This window comes from Chiloscyllium punctatum, chromosome 24, assembly GCF_047496795.1.
Source record: "Chiloscyllium punctatum isolate Juve2018m chromosome 24, sChiPun1.3, whole genome shotgun sequence".
Lineage (NCBI taxonomy): Eukaryota > Metazoa > Chordata > Chondrichthyes > Orectolobiformes > Hemiscylliidae > Chiloscyllium > Chiloscyllium punctatum.
Genome location: NC_092762.1, coordinates 75,928,474 through 75,951,525, shown reverse-complemented (window position 1 = coordinate 75,951,525; position 23,052 = coordinate 75,928,474). Strand labels below are relative to the sequence as shown.

Here is a 23,052-nt window from a genome sequence, read left to right as displayed (position 1 = left end):
TGGAAATCAAATAGAAGGATAATATGTTTGGTCTATCAAGCTAGGCCTCATTCTGGGATCTAACTTGTCAAATACAGTACTATTCTCAGCTGGGATCACAACAAATGTAAGTTATTTATTTCTGAAGTCACTACATAAGGCCAAATGGGTCACTCCATTTAGTGGCAATAGGAATAGGCAACAAAAGCTGACCTTACCAGTGATAACCCACATCCAGTGAAAGAATAAAAATAAAAACAGAAATTGCTGGAGAAACTCAATAGGTCTGGCAGCATCTGACAGCATCTGTGGAGTAAAAGCAGAGTTAATATTTTTGTAGGCTGCTCATACAACAGATCTTAGAGCACAGGGTACTGTGATCTGATGATTTAGGAGAGTGGTGGGTACCTCATCTTCCATTGATACAGCAGATGGCTATATCATCCATACACTGTGTGAACTTAATTGAGCCCAGGACTAATTCTTGTTTTTCTTTTGAAAAATAACATTTATGTTCTTTATTAAAAGTACATTGACAGCCCCTTGAGTCTCTTGTGAATATATTCAGTGACTGACCTCCATGGGAATCAAATAGAAAAATAAGACTTTATGGTCCATCAAATCAGGTCTCATTCTGAGATCTGATTTGTCAAATATTATCATTATAATGGGACCAAGATGAGTGCAAATTATTTATTTGTATATCATTATATCTCATTGCCAGCCAGTATTGTCCTATATATAATGATTGCCGTTCAAATTCAGCTGGTCAGCCTACACTACAATAGAGATTAGGAAAGTATCACCAAGGGAAATGAACCCAGTTCCATTCTAGTGCAGAATATTCTAGAGCTGTCAATCATTGTGTCTTTTATTTCAGTTTGACCATATCGCCTGTATAATACATTGGCTCATTCTTATGAGGGTGAGCTGCATTATGAATTCGTATTTGACCACCTTTCCACTGCTGTGCTACCTGGAAACACACATTAATTTCACTTTCACAAGAAAGGGACAAATGGGAAACCAATGGAAATAGGAAATCACGTCTAACCTCAGGAATTGAGATATTCCCTTAAAGCTGTGTATGATTACATCTGATTCAAGTCAGACCAGTGTCATGGTGGAGCTCAGTATTCCCAAATTGGTGAAGGAGTGAAAATTATCCAAGGTTCCAGTTCCTCACCATTGACCAGTAACTTTTGCCAGTAGATATAAAAAGAATAAGAGAGAAAATAACAACATTTAAGGTTTCAATATCTATTTTTCATTTTTCTAAAAGCATACATGCACAATACTAAAGAAACAGGAATTAATTTCACTTTCTAGTTATTGTTAGGAAGAAACAATTACACATTCACAAATGGTGGGAGCTGAAATACCTGGCATCGAGTGTAAGGTTTTAAAAGTATGTTATTGTAGGACAGAATTAAGGCCAGTAGGAAATTATGCACCATTTCATTCCTGGAAAATAAACAATATGATGTTATTAACTTCAGAACAGCATGAAAGTGGGGAATAGGAAGGGGAGGATAAAATGACCCATTTGGAGTAGATGACAGGAGAAAGAGAGAGCCTGAAGGTTACTCATTCGACATTTATCTGGATTTTGTTTTTCTTCTTTTGAGCTGAAGAGTGCAACAAGTCGTTGATTTTTTTTCCCCTCCCTAATTAATACTGCCAGAGGGGTCTGAGAAATATCAGCTTATCTCAATGGTATTGGAAGATATCTCATGACATGAAATCATGTGGTACGGTGATATTTCAAAAGGAGTATTAACTGAATGGACACTATTAATTCTCTTTCTGACATTCAGTATTTTTTTTACTATGTACAAAACAAAACTACGTCTGTTACTGCTCTGAATGTTGCCACTTAAGAGTTGTGATGTGGGCCTTCACAAGACAGCCACATGATGCATTGTATCTAGCAGTCAATTGGCATATGGTGATACAAGACCATTGGTAATAAAATGAAAGGAAGGAATACTTGGATTTATATCATGCCTTTCATGAACTCAGGTCATCTGTAAGCCCTTTACAGCTAACTAAGTAGGGTTTTTTTTCTGAAGTGCTGTCATGAAGGGAGAGACGATGGGTGTCTGTAATTGAATCCTCATTTTGAGGTCACAAGTTCTGTTTTAGTTTTTCTACATTTCGACTCTAAATTCCTATATCTGAATTTGTAGTGGAACTAGTCCACCCAAACTTGTCACAATGTAATCACACCTTCCTGCCATTGGTCCCATTGCAAGGTTTCCACGAAAACTGGCATCACACAGTGAACCTTTGATAAATACCTTAGAAAGTTCACCTGAGTTCACTGTGTTGTCATTTCCCCTCTTTGCATTGAACTGAAATGGTGGGGAACATCCTCCTCAGATTCATCAATTTCATTTTGGGAGCTCATCTGCCTGGAAACACTTGTTCATGCATTGTTTTGTTTGAAAACCTGACAATGGCAGTGGTATCCTGGCCAATTTCCTTACTTGCACCCTCCAAGAAACCTGAGCTTTTCTGAAACTCTGCTGTTCAGATTCTAAATTGCATCTTGTTCCATTCACCCATCAAGCCTCTACTTGCTGGCCTGCATTGGCTTCCTGCCTTCCAATGCCTCAATTTTAAACTTCTCATCCTTATTTTCAAATCCTTCCATGGCCTCAGCCATCCCTGCCACTATACCATCCCACAAACAGCAAGGGCTCCTATGATCCTCTGTTTTTGGAAATGTTTCCTTTGTCCATGATTAATGACCATACCTAGAGCTTTATAAGGTAAAAACAATGACTGCAGATGGATGCTGCCTGAACTGCTGTGCTCTTCCAGCACCACTAATCCAGAATCTAGAGCTTTATAACCCCATCATTATAACACGCTTTATATAACCCCATCCACCTCTCTTTCCTCTTTCAAAACACTTCTTAAAACCTACTTCTTTGACCAAGTTTTTGGTTGTCTGTCATATCATCTTTCGTGGATCAGTGTCAATTTCTTTGATAAGACTCCTGTGAGGTAGCTGGAGGTGTTCCACCATGCTAAGGATATATAAATTACCACGGAGTGGGGAAATGATGGGAAAAAATTCTTAAGTACAGGATTAATCAACATTTTGAAAGGCAGGGATTGATCAGGGATCATTGTCATGGATTTGTTGGAGGGAGATTCTGTCTAACTAATTCAGTTGAGTTTTTCAAAAGGTGACTCAATATATTGGTGAGGGTAGTGCAGTTGATGTGCTTTGCATTAAGGCCTTTGACAAGGTCCCACATGGAAGGCTGTGTAGAAGAGCTCATGAGATCCAAGGCAATTTCGCAAACTGGATTCAAAGTTGACTTGCAAATAGGAGGCGAAGGGTGATGATTGAGAGTTGCTTTTGTGATTGGAAGTCTGTGACCACTGTCATAGGGATCAGCGCTAGGTCCCTTGCTGTTTGTTATGTACATTAACAATTTGGATGTGAATGAAGAAAGTTTAATTAGTAAGTTTGCAGTTAACATGAAAATTGGTGGTGTTTTTGATAGTGAGGAGGATGATCTCGGTCTACAGTGTGATATTGATAAGCTGGGAAATTGCATACAGCAAAGGCAGATGGAACTTAATCCTGATAAGTGTGAGGTGATGCATTTTGTAAGGTCCAATAAGGGAAGGATTTACACATTGAATGGTAGGTCTCTAGGAAGTACGGAGGAACAAAGGGACCTTGGTGTACAAACCTATCGATCCCTGAAGTTGTCAGCACATGGAGACAGTGTGGTGAAGAAGGCATATAGAATGCTTGACTTTATTAGATGGAAGAAATTGAGGACTGCAAATGCTGGAAATCAGAGTCAAAATGTGTGGCGCTGAAATAGCACAGCCAGTCAGGCAGTATCCAAGGAGCAGGAGAGTCGATATTTCAAAACGTTGACTCTCCTGCACCTCAAATACTGCCTGACTGGCTGTGCTTTTCCAGCACCACATTTTTTACTAGCTGGAGCATAGAACATAGGAGCAAGGAAGTCTTGTTACAACTTTATAAAAGATTGGATAGGCCACAGATGGAATACTGTGTGCAGATCTGATTGCCACGCTATCAGAAAGACATGGTTGCGCTGAGAGGGTGCAGAGGAATTTCACCAGAATGTTGCCGAAGGTGGAAAGACACAGTGAGACTGACTAGTCTGAGTTTGCTTTCCTTGGAGCACAGGAAACTATGGGGAGATCTGACTGAGGTATGCAAAATTAGGAAAGATATAGACAGAGCAGATTGTGAGATATTTTTCCCCATGGCAGACATGTTTAAAACCAGAGTTTTAGGTGAGGAGTATGTGATTTAGAGGGGATCTGAGGAAATATTCTTTCACTTAGATGGTGGTAGAAATATGGAACATACTGTCTGGGAGGGTGGTGGAGGCAGGAGCCCTCACATATTTAAGAGGAGGATGAGTATTTAAGATGTCAGGGCATAGAAGACAAAGTAATTATGGACCAGGTGTGGTAATGAGATTAGTGCACTTTGGTGTTTGTTTGCTTAGGGCTTCATTGATCCAAAGACTCCATGACTCTAAATGCAAGCTAGAATTCTTTTTTGAAGGAAGTCTATTTTGCTGCAAAGATCATGAGGAGAAAAAGCATTTGGACTTTGCAGAAGCGAAAAAGCACGATGGTGTCCACAGCAGAAAGAAACACAAGATTAGTTTTTGTATAGAAAAAGAGAGATTGGAGACTCTGCAATATCCTAGTTGGTTTTCCTCACATTTATAATGAGTGTTCATTTCAATATACTGTAATGAGAATGTAATGGGAAGGAAATGAATTTCAAAATACATTGATAAGTTGCACCTTAGCCTTAACTGTCATTGTCACTGCATATCAACGTGCGGGATTCTGGACAGTAATATCTTCCATGGTACCCATCCCCAACAAAACAAACACAAAAACAAATCAAAATTTGCAGTCTTTATCTTTTCTTTGTATCTATGAGTGTTCTTTCTGATTAATTTAAGTGTCTGTGCCATTTGAATCCCATTAGTTTCCAAAAGAACGTCTCCCCGATCCAATGCCATAAACATAAAGAACCGTAAGACATCAAAAAAAAACCCAGCATGTTGAATTTCTGATTCATTGATCAAGTTCCAGTAATCAAATTCAATTTCAGGATAAAAATGCAGGCATTCTGATTGCACTTTGGATCCATCTTGCCACATTGGCAATATCAGCCATAACCATTTCATGACATTGTGCCTGTTTATGCAGCAGCCCACCATACTAGCAGCAGTTGGACATAGCTACATCAATACATGAAAGGCACGAGTATAATAAAATGAGATATATTGGAATAATTACAAGGCAGTAAGCTTAGCTCAGGTTCACACTATTATAAACTCATTGAACTTTGATCTCACTAAGAAGATAAAGTCATATTTCTCATTTTGTATCGAAAGACAAGACGTATAAGGCTATCAACTTTGCGATGTCTACAAGCGCTGTACAACCAATGAAATACTTTATTGAGGGAATTGGTTTAGCTTAGTTACCTTGATTGTTGGTTGACCGAGCAGTGTGATGACAATGGTGTGAGTTCAACTCCTATCACCGGTTTGAAGTTACCACGAAGGACTCTCCTTCTCAACCTCTTCCCTTGCCCAAGATCTGCTGGCCCTTAGGTTAAATCACCACAGTCAATTCTCTCAAATGAGAGCAGCCCCTATGGTCTGGCAAGACTATGGCGACACAATGACAAAAACTTTATTGAAACGAATGTTAGAAATGCAGCATGGTGGCTCAGTGGTTAGCACTGCTGCCTCACAGTGCCAGGGACCCGGGTTTGATTCCAACCTCGGGCGACTGCATGGAGTTTGCACATCCTCCCCGTGCCTGCGTGGGTTTCCTCCGGGTGCTCCGGTTTCTTCCCAAAATCCAAAGATGTGCAGGTCAGGTGAATTGGCCATGCTAAATTGCCCATAGCGTTCAGGGATGTGTAGGTAACTGGGTGGGTTACTCTTCAGAGGGTCAGTGAGAGCTTGCTGGGCCTGTTTCCACACTGTTGGGATTCTATGAATTTGCAAACAAGAAGATCTCACAAGCAATAATGAAATTAGGACAAAAAAATCGGTTGAGTGATTAATAGGACCAACTTGACAGCTCTTCTTCGATTGGGAATTTTTACATTCATCCCAGAGAGAAAGATCGTTCAACTTCTTTTCTGAAAGACAGAAATCTAATAATGTCACACTCCCTCTACACCACATTGAAGTATCAGCCTGAATCGTTTGCGTCTTTATCCAAAGTGGTGGGACTTGGTGTGTGTGGAATACTGAGGTATTAAGAATCAACTTAAAGGACACAAAGTTTGAATTATCAAAACAAAAGCATTAAAGGCATTTTTTTGCTTGTTTTTCCTGTAACTGCATTGAAAGATGTGCAGTGAATGATAACAGTCATTAAGGATGAAGTTATGAATTGCAAAACCTTGATTTCTCTTTCAACGACTTTCACAAGTTGAAGGGTGAGCTAAATGAGGTATTTAAAACTATTAGAGATTCACTAGTAGGAGCAAATTACTGCAGATGCTGGAATCTGTACTGAGAACAAAAAATGAGTCCAGATGACTCTCGCTTGCTTTCTCTCTGTGGATGCTGCCTGACCTGCCGTGATCTCCAGCAATTTTTGTTTTCAGTTCAATATATTCACTAGAGTAGATACATTGAAAAAGGCATATAGGGACGAAATCGGGAAACAGTGAAATCTGGATTAGTGGTGCTGGAAGAGCACAACAGTTCAGGCAGCATCCAACAGCTGCCTGGATGCTGCCTGAACTGCTGTGCTCTTCCACCACTAATCCAGAATTTGGTTTCCAGCATCTGCAGTTATTGTTTTTACCTCAAACACTGAAATCTGCTGATCTCTCTCCAAAAGACTGCTGGGTGTCAATTGAAATGATCAAATTTGAGATCAAAGGATTTTTTCTAAATGAAATCAGGGATTTGGAGCCAAGATAGGTGAGTTGAGTGAATTGCATGTTGAAGCAAGCTCTCGGGTCTGGATAATCTCCTCCTGACCCCGTGCTTTGATGAGGACAAGTCTTACTTTGCACTCATTTCTGACCTATATAATTAACTCGTGCCTAATTTAATTCTGTTCGGTATTCGACGCATCTTTCAGCCTCTGTCTAAGCCACTCCCCTATCCACCCCTTCGTCTCTCTTTCTCTCTGTGCCTTCCGTGAGTGGAGCAGTCGTTTCCGCCCACGCGGGAGACAGCTCCGGGACAGTATGAGGCTAATTTGGAACCTGTTAAACAAACTGAGATATCCCTCCCCCACATTAGCATGTGTTGACACCGTCTGTCCTGACAATGTGGCGTTGGCGAAGTGAAATCTAGCAAACATAATGGGTGGGATTACCGACAGAAAATAAGCCGCCCTGATTGATGTGGTCTTAAACCTTCCACGAGGCTGCTCACTTCTCTCTCTGGGTTATCCGCTATTTTTGCATATATCCTGGCAATACTGAATGTTATATCCACGTCCCAAATCACACACAATTTGCGTGAAATATATATATATATATATATTTAAAATGTAAACACCCCCTCTACCATTTATGAAGCAAGACTGACAAAATAATGACATCTGCAAATGAATTGAGGGGGGAGAACATACATTTTTTTTCCAGGGAATGGATTAAAATGTGGAAGAATACACTGCGTTTAATGGGAGACTTTTTCAGAGGAGATGTGTTTTTTTTCTGAAAAAGAAAATGTTAGGGGTAAATGATTAAAAATGGCCCTGGGTAGCGGCTCCACTTCCGCATCACATGGCGAGTCTCTCACTCATTCCGCCCTATGGGGGCTGGCGTTCCGACGTTACATTCTCGCCTTCGGTCAATTTGTTACAGTGTCGCCCCGCTGTTGCGTTCGGCAACATTTGTATCCCAACAGAGGAGGACGGAGGCAGAGAAAACAGAAGGCAACAAAGACAGTCTCATCTCCCTCCCCCTTGAAAGAATATAAAAGTCAGGGAGAAGGAAGGAAGGAAGGAAGGAAGGTGGTGGGGAGGGGGTTAAAAAAAAACAAAGCAAGGAGGGATTAAGCAAAAAAGGATGCAGACTGAGCAATGCACCGAGATGTCTCAGCGCTAAACACAGCGACTCATATCATCGCCGTCTTTTGAAGAAAACAAACCGACGGGGTACAATGTATCGTGACTGCATTATGAAAGATACAAAATAAATCCCAGACGCAACCAAAATCCGTGCGGAAAGTGTCGGCGGAAACAGCTCATCTGGCTTTGTTTTACCCTCCGTCCGTACGCAGGATTTTTTTTTCCCCTTGTGTGTTTTGTTCTTGGAATTTCAAGGGAGGCTGTTTCATTTCAAAAGAAATTGGGGGAAAACCTACGTTTGCAAGAGAGAGAGGGGGGAGAAGAAAGGGGGCGATGTATCCGCAAGCCAGGCAGTCGGTAAGTGACTTCGTGTGTCTGGAGCGCACGTTTCAATTTCAGCGAGTTAATTTCACCCCACCCCCGTAACCGAAAATACTGAAGTGAAACTGACCCCGGCTCTGAATGCTGCCTGAGTGACCCTCGCTGCAGTTTCCCGAGCCTTTGCAAGCTGTACTTATCATTCCCTAGGTGTGTGTTTTAAATCAAACATTGGTTTCTGTTCACTTCTTTATTTCATTATTAAATTGAGGTTTAGCTGAAAACATTTCATTTTATTTCGATCCCTGACCGTTTAAAAAAATAAGTTCGATAGCATTAAGCTGCAAGCTTCCTGCTATAATTTTAAAAGGGGAATGTGCACGTACCTTGTTTTGTTTGTATAATGCCCTGGCACTAGCCTTGGCATCTTTTGTTTCTGGTTTGTCATTGCCACTACATTTTAATCTGTACGTGGGCCTTAGTAACGTTTGAATTAACTGTTTCTTTGCGCATACTGCAAAACAAAATACATCGGCTATTTGTTTGCAAATATAATGTCTCAATTTGTGGAATTAAACATGGAGGTGGGATTGTGTACACAATATGATTCTCATTTTTTTTTGATGCGCAGAAGTTTTTTTTAAGGCCACTTCGGGTTAGCCATGAGTTGCGTTACTCTTAGAAATGACCTTTAACCTATTTTTAGATCACATCCAGTTTCCATTTTGTGTTTGCAACATTTTACAGGCTTCAATTATAAATCGTCCCTCAACCGATGCTGCTCAAAATCCAGCTCACTCCCGACTGATCAGAGAGCACTGGATCAGAAAGGTTTCTTAGTGCAATCTCTATTTGGTGTTCTTGCCCGGTTCGCCTTTTCCCGGTGCCCACGAGCAGTATGAGTGACAATGAAATTGGGTGGAAGGACTATTTTTTAAAAAAATACTCTATACGCACAACACTTAATCTATCGAATTGTACTTGCTCTAATTTTCTCGCCTCACCTTTTGGAAGTGCTGACGTATGCTGGGGTATCAGTCTACACGTCTCTGCGTAATCTTTTACTCACAACTCATTCTCTCTGTGTGAGTGGAGATGTTCAATCCGGGCACTGTTGTTTTTGCTTGGGTAATTCTATAGTTGGCCAAAAACTCTCTATTTACTAGTCAGGGATATGGAATGATCTGGCAGTGGAACTTCAGTCAATAGTCCACCCCTTCTAATGGATGTTTGGTTTTGGCACCACCTTATGATGAATGAATGAGATCCACGCAGGGCAACAGATCTACTCTCTAAGTGCGAGAGAGGCGTCTGTGAGGACCAGAAGGTGGTGGTTCCCTTTTGCCATAAGCCTCTGGCATTTGCAGTTACCCATGAACTATGTGGAAGTATCTAACCTATGCTTATTATCAATGCTGTTCATGATTCAGTCACCAGGAGGTGCTATTGGCTGGGTGTGGTCCTCCTTGATTTCTACTTCCTGCCACCCTTCCAGTTTAGGAGGTGAAAAAGTACTTCTCTGTCTGTTCTGAGGATACTGCTGCATGCTGATTTGAATTTCCATGATTAGTAATGTGTACCCTGGATGAAGACTATGAATACCAGCAATCTTTGCTTACTCAGGGTTAAAGAGCTGTCTTAGTTGGATCCATCCACATCCAGTATTGACACTTCCTACCTTTTCAATAGGAGCCCTCCAGAATGGGAATATTGGCAGTGTTTAGTTCCAGCTTTGGGGATACAGATGTTTTGATTGAGCCAGATCAGAGAGCCAGCTTAGAAATGATCATTTGTAAAGCTAAATGGTACATTCAAACCAGTATGTGGCCTTCATTACTGGATGACAGAACAAGCTTCCAAACATTGTCAAACCCCTTTGCCCAAACATCTATTCACCTAAGTGGACCTGAGCTGAACATTTGACCACCTACTGGTAAATCCTGTCTGAGAAAGCAAGGTGTAGATTTTGGCAATCAAGTCTTGCCAGTTCTCCAGGGTGTTAGGTAGGGAAAGGGAAGAACATGTTTCCACTAGCCAGTGGGTTAGTTCCTTGCTGCTTTGCTATTCCATGGGTGCAAGGTTCAAGTGGGGTATTGACAGTGTGTGTCAGCAGTCTATTCACCCGTGGATGATATTGCAGTCATGATATTGATCCTAGCCTCGGCCAGTGTGACCCATGTGCAAAGGTCATTTAACTTGCAATTGAGAATGGGATCCCTGGCTAGTTCCCTCCTTCCAGGGGCACTGAGGCCAATTAGCACCCTTCTACCCATCTAGCTCGAGATCAGACAGTTCAGTTCAGACTGAGAAACCTGTAATCTTCCAGAAAAGATCTGGAAGGAGTTTACCAGGGCAATTAAAATCAGCACAAGTCTGTTGTGCAACTCCAGATAATCCAACTAGCAAGGTTTTTTGGAACCGTATTAATATCTCTTCATTCCACCCACCCCCCACACAAGACATGCACACACTTTAAATCTTCTCAGTTGTGTCATGCTATAATACAATTTACAGATGCATCACATGGAAGTGATGCTGGATTATCACTGTGTGGCAGCTTTGAACATTCCGCTGGTCGAAGTTGATTGGAAGGTTTCCATCAGACTGGTTGCTTGTTTTTTTTTTGTTTGCCTCTTTCCCACGTGAGATGGAAAATGCTGCATGTGTCAAGCTGTTAATGTAAAAATGCAATGAGCCATACTGACTGGAATATTCTCCCGATCAATAGGTATGTTTCTTGAATGGCGTTTAACTGTACTGTTCACTGCAGCATTCATTGTGAAGCAATGCACGTTCTCGAGGCAGGGTTTGTGGGTGGGAAAAGGATATTCTGGTTGCCCTTCTGGCCTAGGACACCACCTGAGAGGCTTGCTGGTAAAAGTCAAATTGTGTATCCACGAATTGTGTGAAGATTTTGTTTTGAGAATGATTTGGGAAAGAATTGTTTTGACTTTGCCAAAACAGGTGCTTTTTACACACTGCAAGCAGAGGTCATTGGCTTTGAGGCAAATACATAAATAATGAGTTGAATTTATCAGTGACTGGAGTGTCTTTCATCTCAGTTAAGGCAGTTGTTGAAGAGTTGGAATCTTTCAGTGATTGGGGCTCCAGGTTTTGGGAGAGGAAAGGAAAAATGACCAGGTGATTGTGGATCTTTACCCAGTAAGGAATATAAACTAGGTGAGAACACAAGATTTGAATGTGCTTTGTTTGAGCAGCTTGTCAATATTTAGTGCTTATGCTCTCCTGAACGTTTAAGGGCTTTTGCCTGAAACGTTGATTTTCCTGCTCCTCAGATGATGCCTGACCGGCTGTGCTTTTCCAGCACCACTCTAATCTAGACTCTGATCTGCAGTCCTCACTTTTGCCTCACCTGAAAGTTGTGTCTTGGTGGTAGTGCTAGTATTTGAGCCATTGCTGTCAGAAGAATATTCTTGGGTTTCAAGGCGCAATATTGAAATATCAGCTTTGTTTTGTGCATAAAGGAGTGCAATTTTTCCTGAAATTTTCACCTTTGCTCATGTTGAAGACCAATTAATGCTTGTATTCTACAAAACTAGGTAGGTGTTTTTCCCCTATGGCTGTCTGATATCATCCTGTGACCATTCAGCTTTCAAAGCACCCCCTGGTCGGTTTGTGGCGTAAGCAATCATTTAGTTGTTCACCTGTCTGTTACTTCAGGGCCTAAATTGTAGCCTTTGTATGTGAATTTGCAAGTGGAGCTGTTGTATCCAGTTTTATGTGGAGTGGACTGGGGGATCTCAGCTGCCTATTGACATGTTGCAGAGAGGCTGGTGTGACAACCTGGCTGCTCATTGTCACACCCGATCATGAGTAGCACGAATACTGTAGGGATTGGTAACATTTCATAGTACTGTGTCCTGAAACATCTTGCATTTTATGTTGCAGCTCCCATTCTACAATAGACACTTAACACCATAACTCCTCCCACCTCATTGACTCTGTTTTATAATCTCACTGCTGTACCTCAAATATTTCATCTAGATATGTGTGGGCAGAAGGTTTTATGCAATTGTGCAGAATTCAATGCTGACGAACAGGAAACTTCATCTTTTTGAGTATGCAGAATCGGTGGCAATCAGTTCTGGAATGAATGTAGTGCAATTCTATAGTGTGAAGCTTTAGATTAACAACAGCTTCTGTTTTGAGAGAGTGCATGTAAGACTCTGGGTTTGAGTTTAATTTTTTAGTGTCAAACTATGAAATATCACTTTTGACATTAAAAACTATACTTTAAGATCAGTCTTTGAATTGGTTTGATCTTCCCTCTATGCTCTTTGAAATGAACTGGCAGCACACATGGAACGCAAATTGGACCGAGTGGTTATTGGCACTGATCAAATGCCAATAAAATGAAAGGTTTAAATCTCTAGCTGGGCTTTGCATTCCAGAGTGGTTCTAATGCAGCAGCTTCAGCCGAGGTGCAGGTCTCCTGTCACCCCACATGTGCAAAGTTGGACTTGGTCCCAGCCAGTTCAGTGCTGTGAAAGCCAACAACAACTCATTCCCAGTCGACACAGCACATCACAGGCTTGCATCCAACCGACTTCCATTATGTGCCAGCACAGAAACAAGGAAATGTTGCAGATTTTGTTCATTGATCAGTGCAATACCATATTGACCAAGATAGTTCCAGGTGCAGTTTCCAGTGTACCTATCTCCTCTGTGGCTGTGACAGGAGTGTTACACTTGGCTGTCTATGGCCCTTGGAGGGAGAGGCTGAAATGCCTGGGATGGTCCTTATTTTTGATCGCTATCTGCTGACCTTCTGGAAAGCAACTAGGTTTGGTTTAGCTGCGACAACATCCATCATCAGTGAAGACCTTTTATTTTGGATAAGACACAAATGGTAAACTGATACTTGTAAACCAGCATAGCCTCGTGTCACAATTTGAGCTAATCAAACATGGCAGGGGCTATGGACCAGAGAAGCAATAACATCCAAACAAAATACTTTTGATGGAAATGTGAAACACAACCAGGAAGTGCTGGTGAACTTCAGCATCTGTGGAGAAAGAGAGTTAACATTTCCAGTCCAATGTGACTTCACGAAGAGTCAGACTGGACTTGATGTTGGTTCTGTTTCTATCTCAAACCACTTTTCAGTAGTTTGTTTGTAATAGCACAGAAGCATATTGTTTCCAATATATGCCTTTGTTTAGTCTGTGTGAAGCTCACTAGATCCGAACAACACTATTGTTCAATTGTTGGACATTCTCCATCAATCCAGAAGTGGAAAGAGCAAATCAGTTGATGGATCTCTCGATAGTTGCTCATGATGCCGCCATGATTATTAGTAAATCTGTTGTTCTTCTTACCTGAATACTGGTGAGGTGAAGGTGCAGACTTCTTGAAGGCAGGTTAGCTTTGGGCTGAGATTTAAAGTGGCCATGAGCATCATGACTCTTTTCTGTTAAACCTATTGAGCCATGGTGATTCCTTGTGAAGTACTGAGGTATTGTTTTCCAACTGCAGTTCAAGCATCGAGAAGATGCTTTAATGCTGTTTGATAAATGTCAAACCATGTTCTGTAGATTCGATTTGTGCTATTGATGCAGCTACTTTCTGTGGCATAAATGAGATGGTGACTTTGAAACTTACTTTTTGGAAGTTGTTCAAAATTTTCATAGTTAAAAATCACAGTACACCAGACTGACCAGTTGGTTGTGGAACAGGACCAGAAGAGACAGCATTTATGGCAAAAGGGTTACAGTGTCATGTAGTTATAATATATTAAACAAAGATACATCCTAAAAGTTGCATTTTTTTTTTAGGATGTACAACTACCTGACAAAAAGGCAGTGCCTCAAAAGCTAGTGCTTCCAAATCAATCTGTTGGGCTATAACTTGGTGTTGTGTGATTTTTAACGTTGTACACCCCGGTCCAACACCGGCATCTCCAAATCAAAACTTTTCATGATTGCATTCAAAAGTTGATATTTTGATGCATTATTCACCAGTTTGATAAGTCCTGGTAATCATTTTGTTTTGACAGTACTGAAGGGTCAGATCAATACAGGATAATATTATGCGAGAGGCCTTATTGTAGCTCCCACTTCAATTTACTGAGTGCATCAAAAGCTACATGCAAGGGGTTAGACCGAAGTGTGTTTGCATGGTAGTTATGTTGGAAAACTTTTACAATGTCAGTGTTCCTTTTTTTCCCTACAGCAGCATAAGGAGTGTGAACAGCAGTAGTCCATTCAGCCCTTTAAGCTTGCGATATTTTTCAGTAGGATCATGGATGTTTTCAACATTTTCCTCTCATCCACATTCCTGCCCTTTCCTCATATATTTCTTGATTTCCCCTATTGTTTAAAAATCTATCCATCTCACCTTTTAAATACGATTTGGAGATGCTGGTGTTGGACTAGGGTGTACAAAGTTAAAAATCACACACCAGGTTATAGTCCAACAGGTTTAATTTGAAGCACTAGCTTTCGGAGCGCTGCTCAAACCACCTGATGAAGGAGCGATGCTCCGAAAGCTAGTGCTTCCAATTAAACCTGTTTGACTATAACCTGGTGTTGTGAGATTCTTAACCTTTCAATACTGTATATATAACTGTCCCTTTCTGTTCGTCATTTGTTTACTGCTGTTCATTTCCCTGTGTGAAAGGCCTGTTGCAATACTGAATTTGGATTATCAAGTTTTGTTGTTTTCACATGCAATGCCACAAATGCATCAGGCTATTTTAGAGTGCAAAGTTGAGATGAATATCAGATGCACGTGGGTAGTATGGTTTGTATCAAACACTGACCTCTTCTCATCCATGACCAGACCTGTGGTTAACATCACGCTTGAATAGGTAGCAATTGAGGGTAGAAACTCTTGTTTCTTTTTCTTCCTCTTCGTGCAGAGGCACAGGCTGTTTGTTTGTTGCATCCTTATTGTGCTCCTACTTTCATCTTGCCTAAAATCTGCTAATTTACCAAAGATTGGAAATCAAATTGGTAACCTGCATTAACTATGTTTTCCACCAGAGTCACAACTAAAAGCTCTTTTGTTTGCTGTTGTACTGTTTTGTCTTAAAATATCCAATGATTTTGTATTGGAGGAATTAGTGACTGTTAATTTCAGCAACAGTGGTATGGATGACCAAGATGCTCAAAATGAAAGGTTCTGAAGTATTTGATTGGTTAAATTGGTCAATAGCTGTGCTGGAGTTTAATCTCTTCTCTATGCTCTGGATTTAAATCCAGATCTCTGAGCAACTCCAGTCTCTATGCTATGATGACTATCCTAAATGAAAGAAGTTGAATAATGTTTTTAGTTCCGAGTCCAGAGGATTGCCTTGAGCGTCTCCTGGAATATTGCTTTTTAGACAGTCATTATTGATTCCATCTAAAGTCCATGTTATTTAAGGCTTTGGTGGAGGTGGGGGGGAAGAGAGTGGAGAAAGTACCATATTAGATACACTTATTCATGTTGACCAGTTCCTTGTCTGCACAGCATTGTGAGGTGATTCATGTGATGAAATATTAAGGTCATGTTGGCAAATATGACAGCCTTATTGCACATAAAAATTTACAGTTAGAAGTATTTTGGGGAAACATTAGTGCTTCTGAAATTCACCTGGATGTGATTTGATGCTTCATCATGGGCTGATGCTCAAGTTGTCCTTGCTGTTTCCACGAAGTGCCAAATTACTTTGGATGCTGTGGACATGTCTGGCCAACAGAGAGAGATTTTTGAATCAAAGTCAGCAGTGCAAGAATACTCAACAATGGTCCTGGTACCCTTTTTAACATCTACATTAGGAAGATATCCATTGCAATGACAGCAGTTTACTTACACTGGCAATATCCCCTTATGGCATGATCAAAATCTTTCAAGAATGTGCAAACCACATGAAACTGACAGAAGCTGAATATTTCAATAATTGGAGACTGGAGCACAGCCCAGCTAAGTCTGTCACCTCTGCATTCCAACTTGGAAATTGCAAGGAACAATACCCAAAGTACCTTCTGTAGGCAGTGGATGTGATCCTGACTCCCACCTGTCTTGGAATGATCCTTGGCCATATTGCAAGCAACCATCACTGCTTCTAAAAGGTTACTGAAAAGACTAAGATGGGACTGAGCAATCTGTGTGATGAAACCAAAGTTCTTCTTTACTTCTGCCTTAGATCCGATGGTCTTAAAAATTGATTGCATCCATGTGGCCCTCTAGTGATGTCATACCAAACCCATTGATATACATTTTCACATTATTAGTTTCAAAGTGTATTCTCATTCCTGTGTGGTCAACCCCAATTCAGTGATGACTGACTGATTACCAGTCCTTGTGAATGTAACCCTATCCTCCACTAGACCAGGTGCAGTAACAGAGAGAAATATCTCCTATCAGGAGGAACTTGGACTTTCCCACCCACCAGTGGGTGAAGAGGATTTTAGGTGCAATGAGCACCAGAGGATGATTATAATCACACAGACTTGGCACTAATAAGTTTGAGCAGGCTGATTTTGAAATGCAACTGTAATTGTCAGTCCTGGATTGTGAATCATTGTGCACTTCAGTGTTACCTTTTACCCCATCCTGAAACCACCCACCTCCTAGAATGGAAAGATGAGCTTCACTGCAGGCAGATTGTAGATTTCACACCAAACCAGGTATTGAATAATCTGCATGCGCAGAGTTTCATATTCGCTGACTTTTGATAAGAAGTGTGCTGCTACTGTCTTCAGGGAACACCCTAACAGTTTAAATCTGAAGAGCTCATTGTTGAGGCTTACTAATTAATGCTATGTGGGGTGCCTACCCCTAGGCATACTCTAATGAAGAGTAAATCCCTTTGTGGAGCAAGAGCAGGCAAAACTAAGAAGGAAATGGCACACATGGAACTTGCTGTTGCATGAAAGGGTTTGAGGTTTCCATCTGAAAACATTCAAGCAAAAGGAGAGTAGAAAATATGCTGTAAGATTGAGTCTGACATCTACAAACTAGCACAGACCAGTTTGGTTGAAGAGCCTATGTCCTCTCTCTGCAGTGTTACAGATTCCTCCTCGTTTCCCACTGGGTAGCATTTAAATATGTCTGCCTTACTCCAAAGAGTTAATATTTTGTTAAATGTAAAACGATTTGTTTTAAAAGGCTGCTCACTTAATACTGGGCTCTTGTGTCTGGAGCCTGACATTTAATGTTTCCAATCTGCAGAGTTCCTTGCCAAACAAGTTAAGCTCTGATTAACCCAAGGCTATGTTCCCTTCCCATTGACTGACTGGATCTTGAGATACAACAAGGTTACCACTTTTAGTAGCAGAATCCAATGTGACTTTTATGGCAAAACACTCCTATTCTTGTAAACTAATGCGTGACTTCTTGTGGAAGCAACACCTGAAGAAATAGTCTAATTTAAAAATGAGTTTTTGAATGAATTAACCCTAGACTAAAATAAATCTGGGCAGCTGAATGAATTGTAAACTCATTTTGAGTGAATGTATATATGGGCAATAAATCCCTAGAAACTTCAATTGCTTGTTTATATTTTGACCTATCGGTGAATAAAATTAATGTAATATCGAGAGAACAACGGCCTACTTATGAATGTTACTGACCAACTGATACTTCATTTAACTATTATTTACATTTATTCTTGGCTTCTGAATGCATGACCAAAAATAAAATCAATTTCACCTTTGGAAATAGCAATTTCTTTCATTTTTTTTTAAAAAACCAAATTGGATTGTGAACTAGGAACAGCTGGAATTTTTCATTTCGTCTGAGAAGAATGTTTTACACGAGATGCTAAAACACTTATAGAAACAAGGAAATTCAAAATGTGAACCACTCTCTCCTAAAGGCTAAAGATGAGTGTTTAGTGTAACGGTTAGCCCCTGTGATGCTGCATTCGAATAGACTTGATTGCTTTCATTTTGTCCTTCTGAGCTCTGTAGCCCCTCTGTTAAAATGTGGAGTTGTGGCACTATCACCTGATGAAGGAGCGTAGCTCCGAAAGCTAGTGTGCTTTCAATTAAACAAGTTGGACTATAACCTAGTGTTGTGATTTTTAACTTCGTACACCCCAGTCCAACACCGGCATCTCCAAATGATGATAATACAGCTGGTGTTCCTTTCCTTGGGGCAAAATAAGCGGCAAATTTGTATTGGGGCGAGGTTGGAAATGACACATTTAAATATTTTTATTTCCCGAGAATTCTCAAAAATCAGCATGTTGTGTCGCTATTGTGATTGGGGTCAAATTGAACTTTCCTCACTGTACATTAGTACTATAAACCATATCTACTCAAAGCTACTCAGTTGCATTAAAGTTTACTTCGATATGGCATATATCTAAATCAGTAGATTAAATGAAACAATCAGCAAAAATTGCCTCCAATGTTATAGTCTAAAAGAGATGGATAGAATACTTTACGGCATGGGAATAATAACTGTGAGGAAACTGTTGTGCTTTTAGTAAATCTCTTGGCAATTGAAGAGTGTATTATCACTCCAGGCAGTCTGCGCCCTTTGTTTCTATTCTGTGCAAATTCAAAACCCAGTTGAATTGAAAGATTGCATTGTGGGGTTGTTTGTCTTGTTACTTAATTGTGTGGTCAAAGAACAAGCACAATACAACTTTACAGCTCCCTAACCAGTGGTGCAATGGGCTAGCACCTGATTTATCTCTGCAGGTTGAACTACGACTTGAGACAGAAGTCTCTTGTTTGAAATGGGTTTGAGGTATTGAAATGTAATTTCTAATGGACGTGAATTTACATCCCAATGGAATCTAGTGGACAAGCTCACTCCGAATGGAAGACTTGCAATTATTGAATGCCTGTTGTGTCTTCACGAAACAGTGCAGTGCACTTGTTAGTTTAAATGCCTTGACTGTTGTGGTTTATACCTGGGGATGTGGGGCAAGACAGGAGGAAAATCCCAAGTGTGCTGTAATGTTTGTTATCATCTTTTGAGGTCATAACCTTTTGTGAAGCGGATTCTGCTGTGGCAAATCCACTACTGATTTATTCTTTTCCCCTCTCATTATTTTGGAAAATAGCCTTAGGTCGGAACACCGTGTTGGTCACACTGCTCATGAGAAGGAATCACTCAGTCACAAAACTGAAATCTTTCTTCATGAACCTAAGAGTACATGATGTACTGTTGATGTTGAATCTGATGTCTAATCTATAGTGTACATGTTGTTTTCCATTACTCTGCTGGCAAATACAATGCTCCACTACTGTGTCTGCATATGGTGCAGTTAGTCTCTAGGTCTAATGTCAGCACCCGGTGTTCTATCTGTGTTCTATCCAGATAGCCTTCTCAGGGCTATAAGCAAATTACCTCTGGATCTTGAAGTTTAATGTTCAGAAGAGCCATGGGACCGGCTTGGTTTCATGATATAAAATGAGAGCCACGAGAGGCTTTTTGGATTTGAAAGGAGGTAGCTGATTTGGAGCAATTACAGCAGGTGAAATAGTAGATGAATTTTATAAAGGAAAATCCTGTTCTCAAACAGCTGAACTGATGACAGACAAATATCAGATTCCTGAACAACTTCATGCAAAGGGTCAACTAGTAGTGAAATGCATTCTTGGAACATTTAGAAGCTTATAAAATAATGAGGAGAGGTATAAATAGAATTAATGGTAGTTGCCTTTGCTGTAGGGTGGGGGCCACATTAAGGTGAGAGAGAGATTTTTTAAAAAAAGATAGAGGGGTGAATTTTTTTAATGAGCTTCCTGAGGAAGTGATGGATGTGGGTACAATTACAATGCTTAGAATACTTTTTTTGGATAAGTACATGAATAGGAAAGGTTTGGAGGAATATGGGCCAGGAGTAGGCAAGTGAGGCTGGTTTCATTTGAGACTATGGTTAGCATAAACGAGTTTGACCAATGGTTCTGTTTCCGTGCAGTGTGACTGTGACTCTGTGTAAGTAGGGCAGTGAAGGCATTGACTAAGAGCATCATTTGAGCTGTTTGTTTATATTTGACTTCAGCATTGTGTCTAGTGGAGGTATTTTTTAGTTGACATGCTCCCTCAATGACCTCATGAATGGTGGAATTTCCTGCAGCTCAGTATTCAACTCAAAGACACTCAATTATCGATGCAGAAAGAACCATTTGAAAGTTGTTTCCTAGGTTTGGAAAAAGAAGCAGATGATGGCATCTTAACTAGCCTCCATGATTTCCAGATTCTAAGAAATGGTGCAAAGGAGGATAGCTGACCATTTAAATCTGACTACGTGCTTTCACAGTTGTTTTACTGACCTTGTTAAGTCAGCTCAGAGGTCACCATTTTGATTGCAGTTTGTACAGTTGCTGAGGTAATTCTGATAGCAGATGTTTACAAATTATTCTTTCACAATATAAAAAGAGGGTTGTAAGCTATTCATATGCTAGCAATCAAAAGAAAACTTTTGTCCAAACAAAATCATGCTGTATGCCTTTCCATCGCTGCACTGAGATAAATCATGGGACTTGTGGTTACATTAATTTTCGCTCACTTTCTAAAGACTGTGAATGCCTTTTTGAAACTTGCTCTCCTCCCACCCTGGGCCCCCACTATCCCTCAAATGAGAGGACATCTCGTTTTTTTTCATACCATCTGGTGATGGGAAGTCGGGCAATACATTTGGTGTTGAGTGGTGAAGAGACCAGATTAAAGGGTAAGCAGGAAATAGTGTTCACTTCCACATCAGCACAAACTAAGTGTGATTTTCAAGAACAGTAAATTGAAAATTAAATCTGAGATGAGACAGGAGTGAATTTCTAGACAAAATTGACCCGATACATTAAATAGAATCATGACTGATTGCTCCTATTTCCACTGGGATGAGGCATTCAAGCTGTGACCTAGGACGTGATTACAGTTGAAAATGTTTGGAATACCAATTCAATGGAAAGGCTTAATGTATTGGGCGCATCCTCATGCTGAACTGTTTAGACTTGGCTATTTGTCAATGGGATTTCAGTCCAGTACAGTGCTGGATGTTTTGTTGTTTGTCCGTTTGAACCAGAAACCTACAAAGCTGTACAACTGTATTGTTAAAACTTGCAAATATGCATGGTATTTGGAAAGGTTTAATGTTGTACATTGGTTATAGCTCTGTCACTGATAGTGGGCTAACCTGGGATGATGAATGTAAATTGTACATGTAATGTATTGGGTTTCAGTGTGAGCAGTCCCTCTGCCCCAGCATAGCATATCGCACAAATTTGTGAAATAGGCCTGATGGCATTTTGACACAGGCCAGGCACGTGTGTTATGTTTCCAAAGAAAGAACAATTAGAAGTACTTTGCACTGGTTTGAATGTGTAATTAGTGAATCAGGTTTGCACCGTTATGGTCAAATTGGGGTGGGTTCACTGTCGTACATAGTGGCCTGAGTAAGAGTTCAGGCTGCACAATCCAGTGTAACGTTAACTGACTTTATCAACCTTTATGATCAAAGTTTCATGGCAGGAACCTTGTGGATATGCATTTTAATTCCAAATTGCTGTACTTAAACCAGCCCAAATGTGGTCATTTTTATGCAGGTATAAGATTGAGAGAATTATTTGCAGAGGGGAGGTTTCGTACTGGATCTGACTCCGACATATTAATATTGTTTCTCTTTCTCTCTCTCTCTTGGTTTTAACCCCAAACCTCCCTCATTTTTCCTTTTTTTGATGCTTTTGATTCTGTTAGTAGACCATTCATCTATGGGCATTATCACAGGTGAGGCTGATTTTTCTTTCTCCCTCTTTTTTTTTGTTTATTTCCCCCCACCTCCCCTTTTTAAAACACTTTGAAGAAGGGCTGTTGTGGTGCGGTGGTCGTATCTCTACCTTTTTTTGAATCAGAAGAGCCCAGGTTCAAGTCCTACCTGTTCCAAAGGAGTGTAATAACATTGAGCAGGTTGATTAGAAAATAGGGTCGTTATTTCTTGCAGAGAGCGAGCTTGTGAGATGCTGTGGTGGGGACCTACCTCTGATCCTGCTACCAGCAACAGCGACCTGTCATCATGTTTCTGAATCGGCTGTTCAGTAAATATTTTGAGTTGAGCTCCAAATCTTGTGGTTAGTGTTTTTTTTTTAAAAACAGGGGTTTTAAAAAGTCACTGACTTTGGGAGAAATTTGTTTGGCTGTGCCTGATAACACTTCTGAGCATAAAAAGGAAAAGTTTTTTTTTGCAGTAGGCTATCTTATAGTAGTAGTGTCCCCACCTCTGGACCAGGATGCCTTGGTTCAAGTCCTATCTGCTTGAAGGGTGTATCATAACACCACTGAACAGGTTAATGAGAAATATTTAAAGCATGCTGCAGCTGCATAGGGATCACTAGCCAAGTCCTTGGCTAGAAATGTGTTGAGGTCAGGAGCAATATATCAGTGATGTTATGCCTCCTGATGGACTTGCAAAATGTAACCTTCACAATTGTACCTCTTAATTGACCAAATAACACTTTGGATTTTAACACTTGTGTCTTGTGTCTGCTAGAACAGCAGCCATTTATTTTCAAAGGAACCAAGCCCTCCATTAAAAGGGGACTGTTGCTTGTCCAATGCTGAAATACTGCATGTGCAGTACTGGACGCCTTCTGTCCCTGCATCTCCAGTTGTCGGGGTTTTCTCTCTTAACATGCAGCATTAAACATATCTCGATGAATATTTTAAAAGCAAATTCTGTCTGTCAGCTGTCGACTGTAATGAGGTAGTTGCAGG

The 23,052-nt window shown here is 40.5% G+C and overlaps 1 protein-coding gene across 2 annotated transcripts in view; it reads left to right on the top strand.

Annotated features, from left to right (window-relative positions):
• Positions 1 to 7,833: 7,833 nt before the first annotated feature.
• The window catches only part of LOC140494707 (TLE family member 5-like), a 122,107-nt gene continuing 106,888 nt past the window's right edge, over positions 7,834 to 23,052 (top strand). The window contains exon 1 of one of the 2 annotated variants that reach the window (XM_072594219.1): positions 7,834 to 8,418. In XM_072594219.1, the coding sequence (XP_072450320.1) occupies positions 8,395 to 8,418 (24 nt within the window). In that variant the 5' untranslated portion in view covers positions 7,834 to 8,394. The remainder of the gene's footprint in view (positions 8,419 to 23,052) is intronic. The other variant, XM_072594217.1, reaches the window with a different exon arrangement.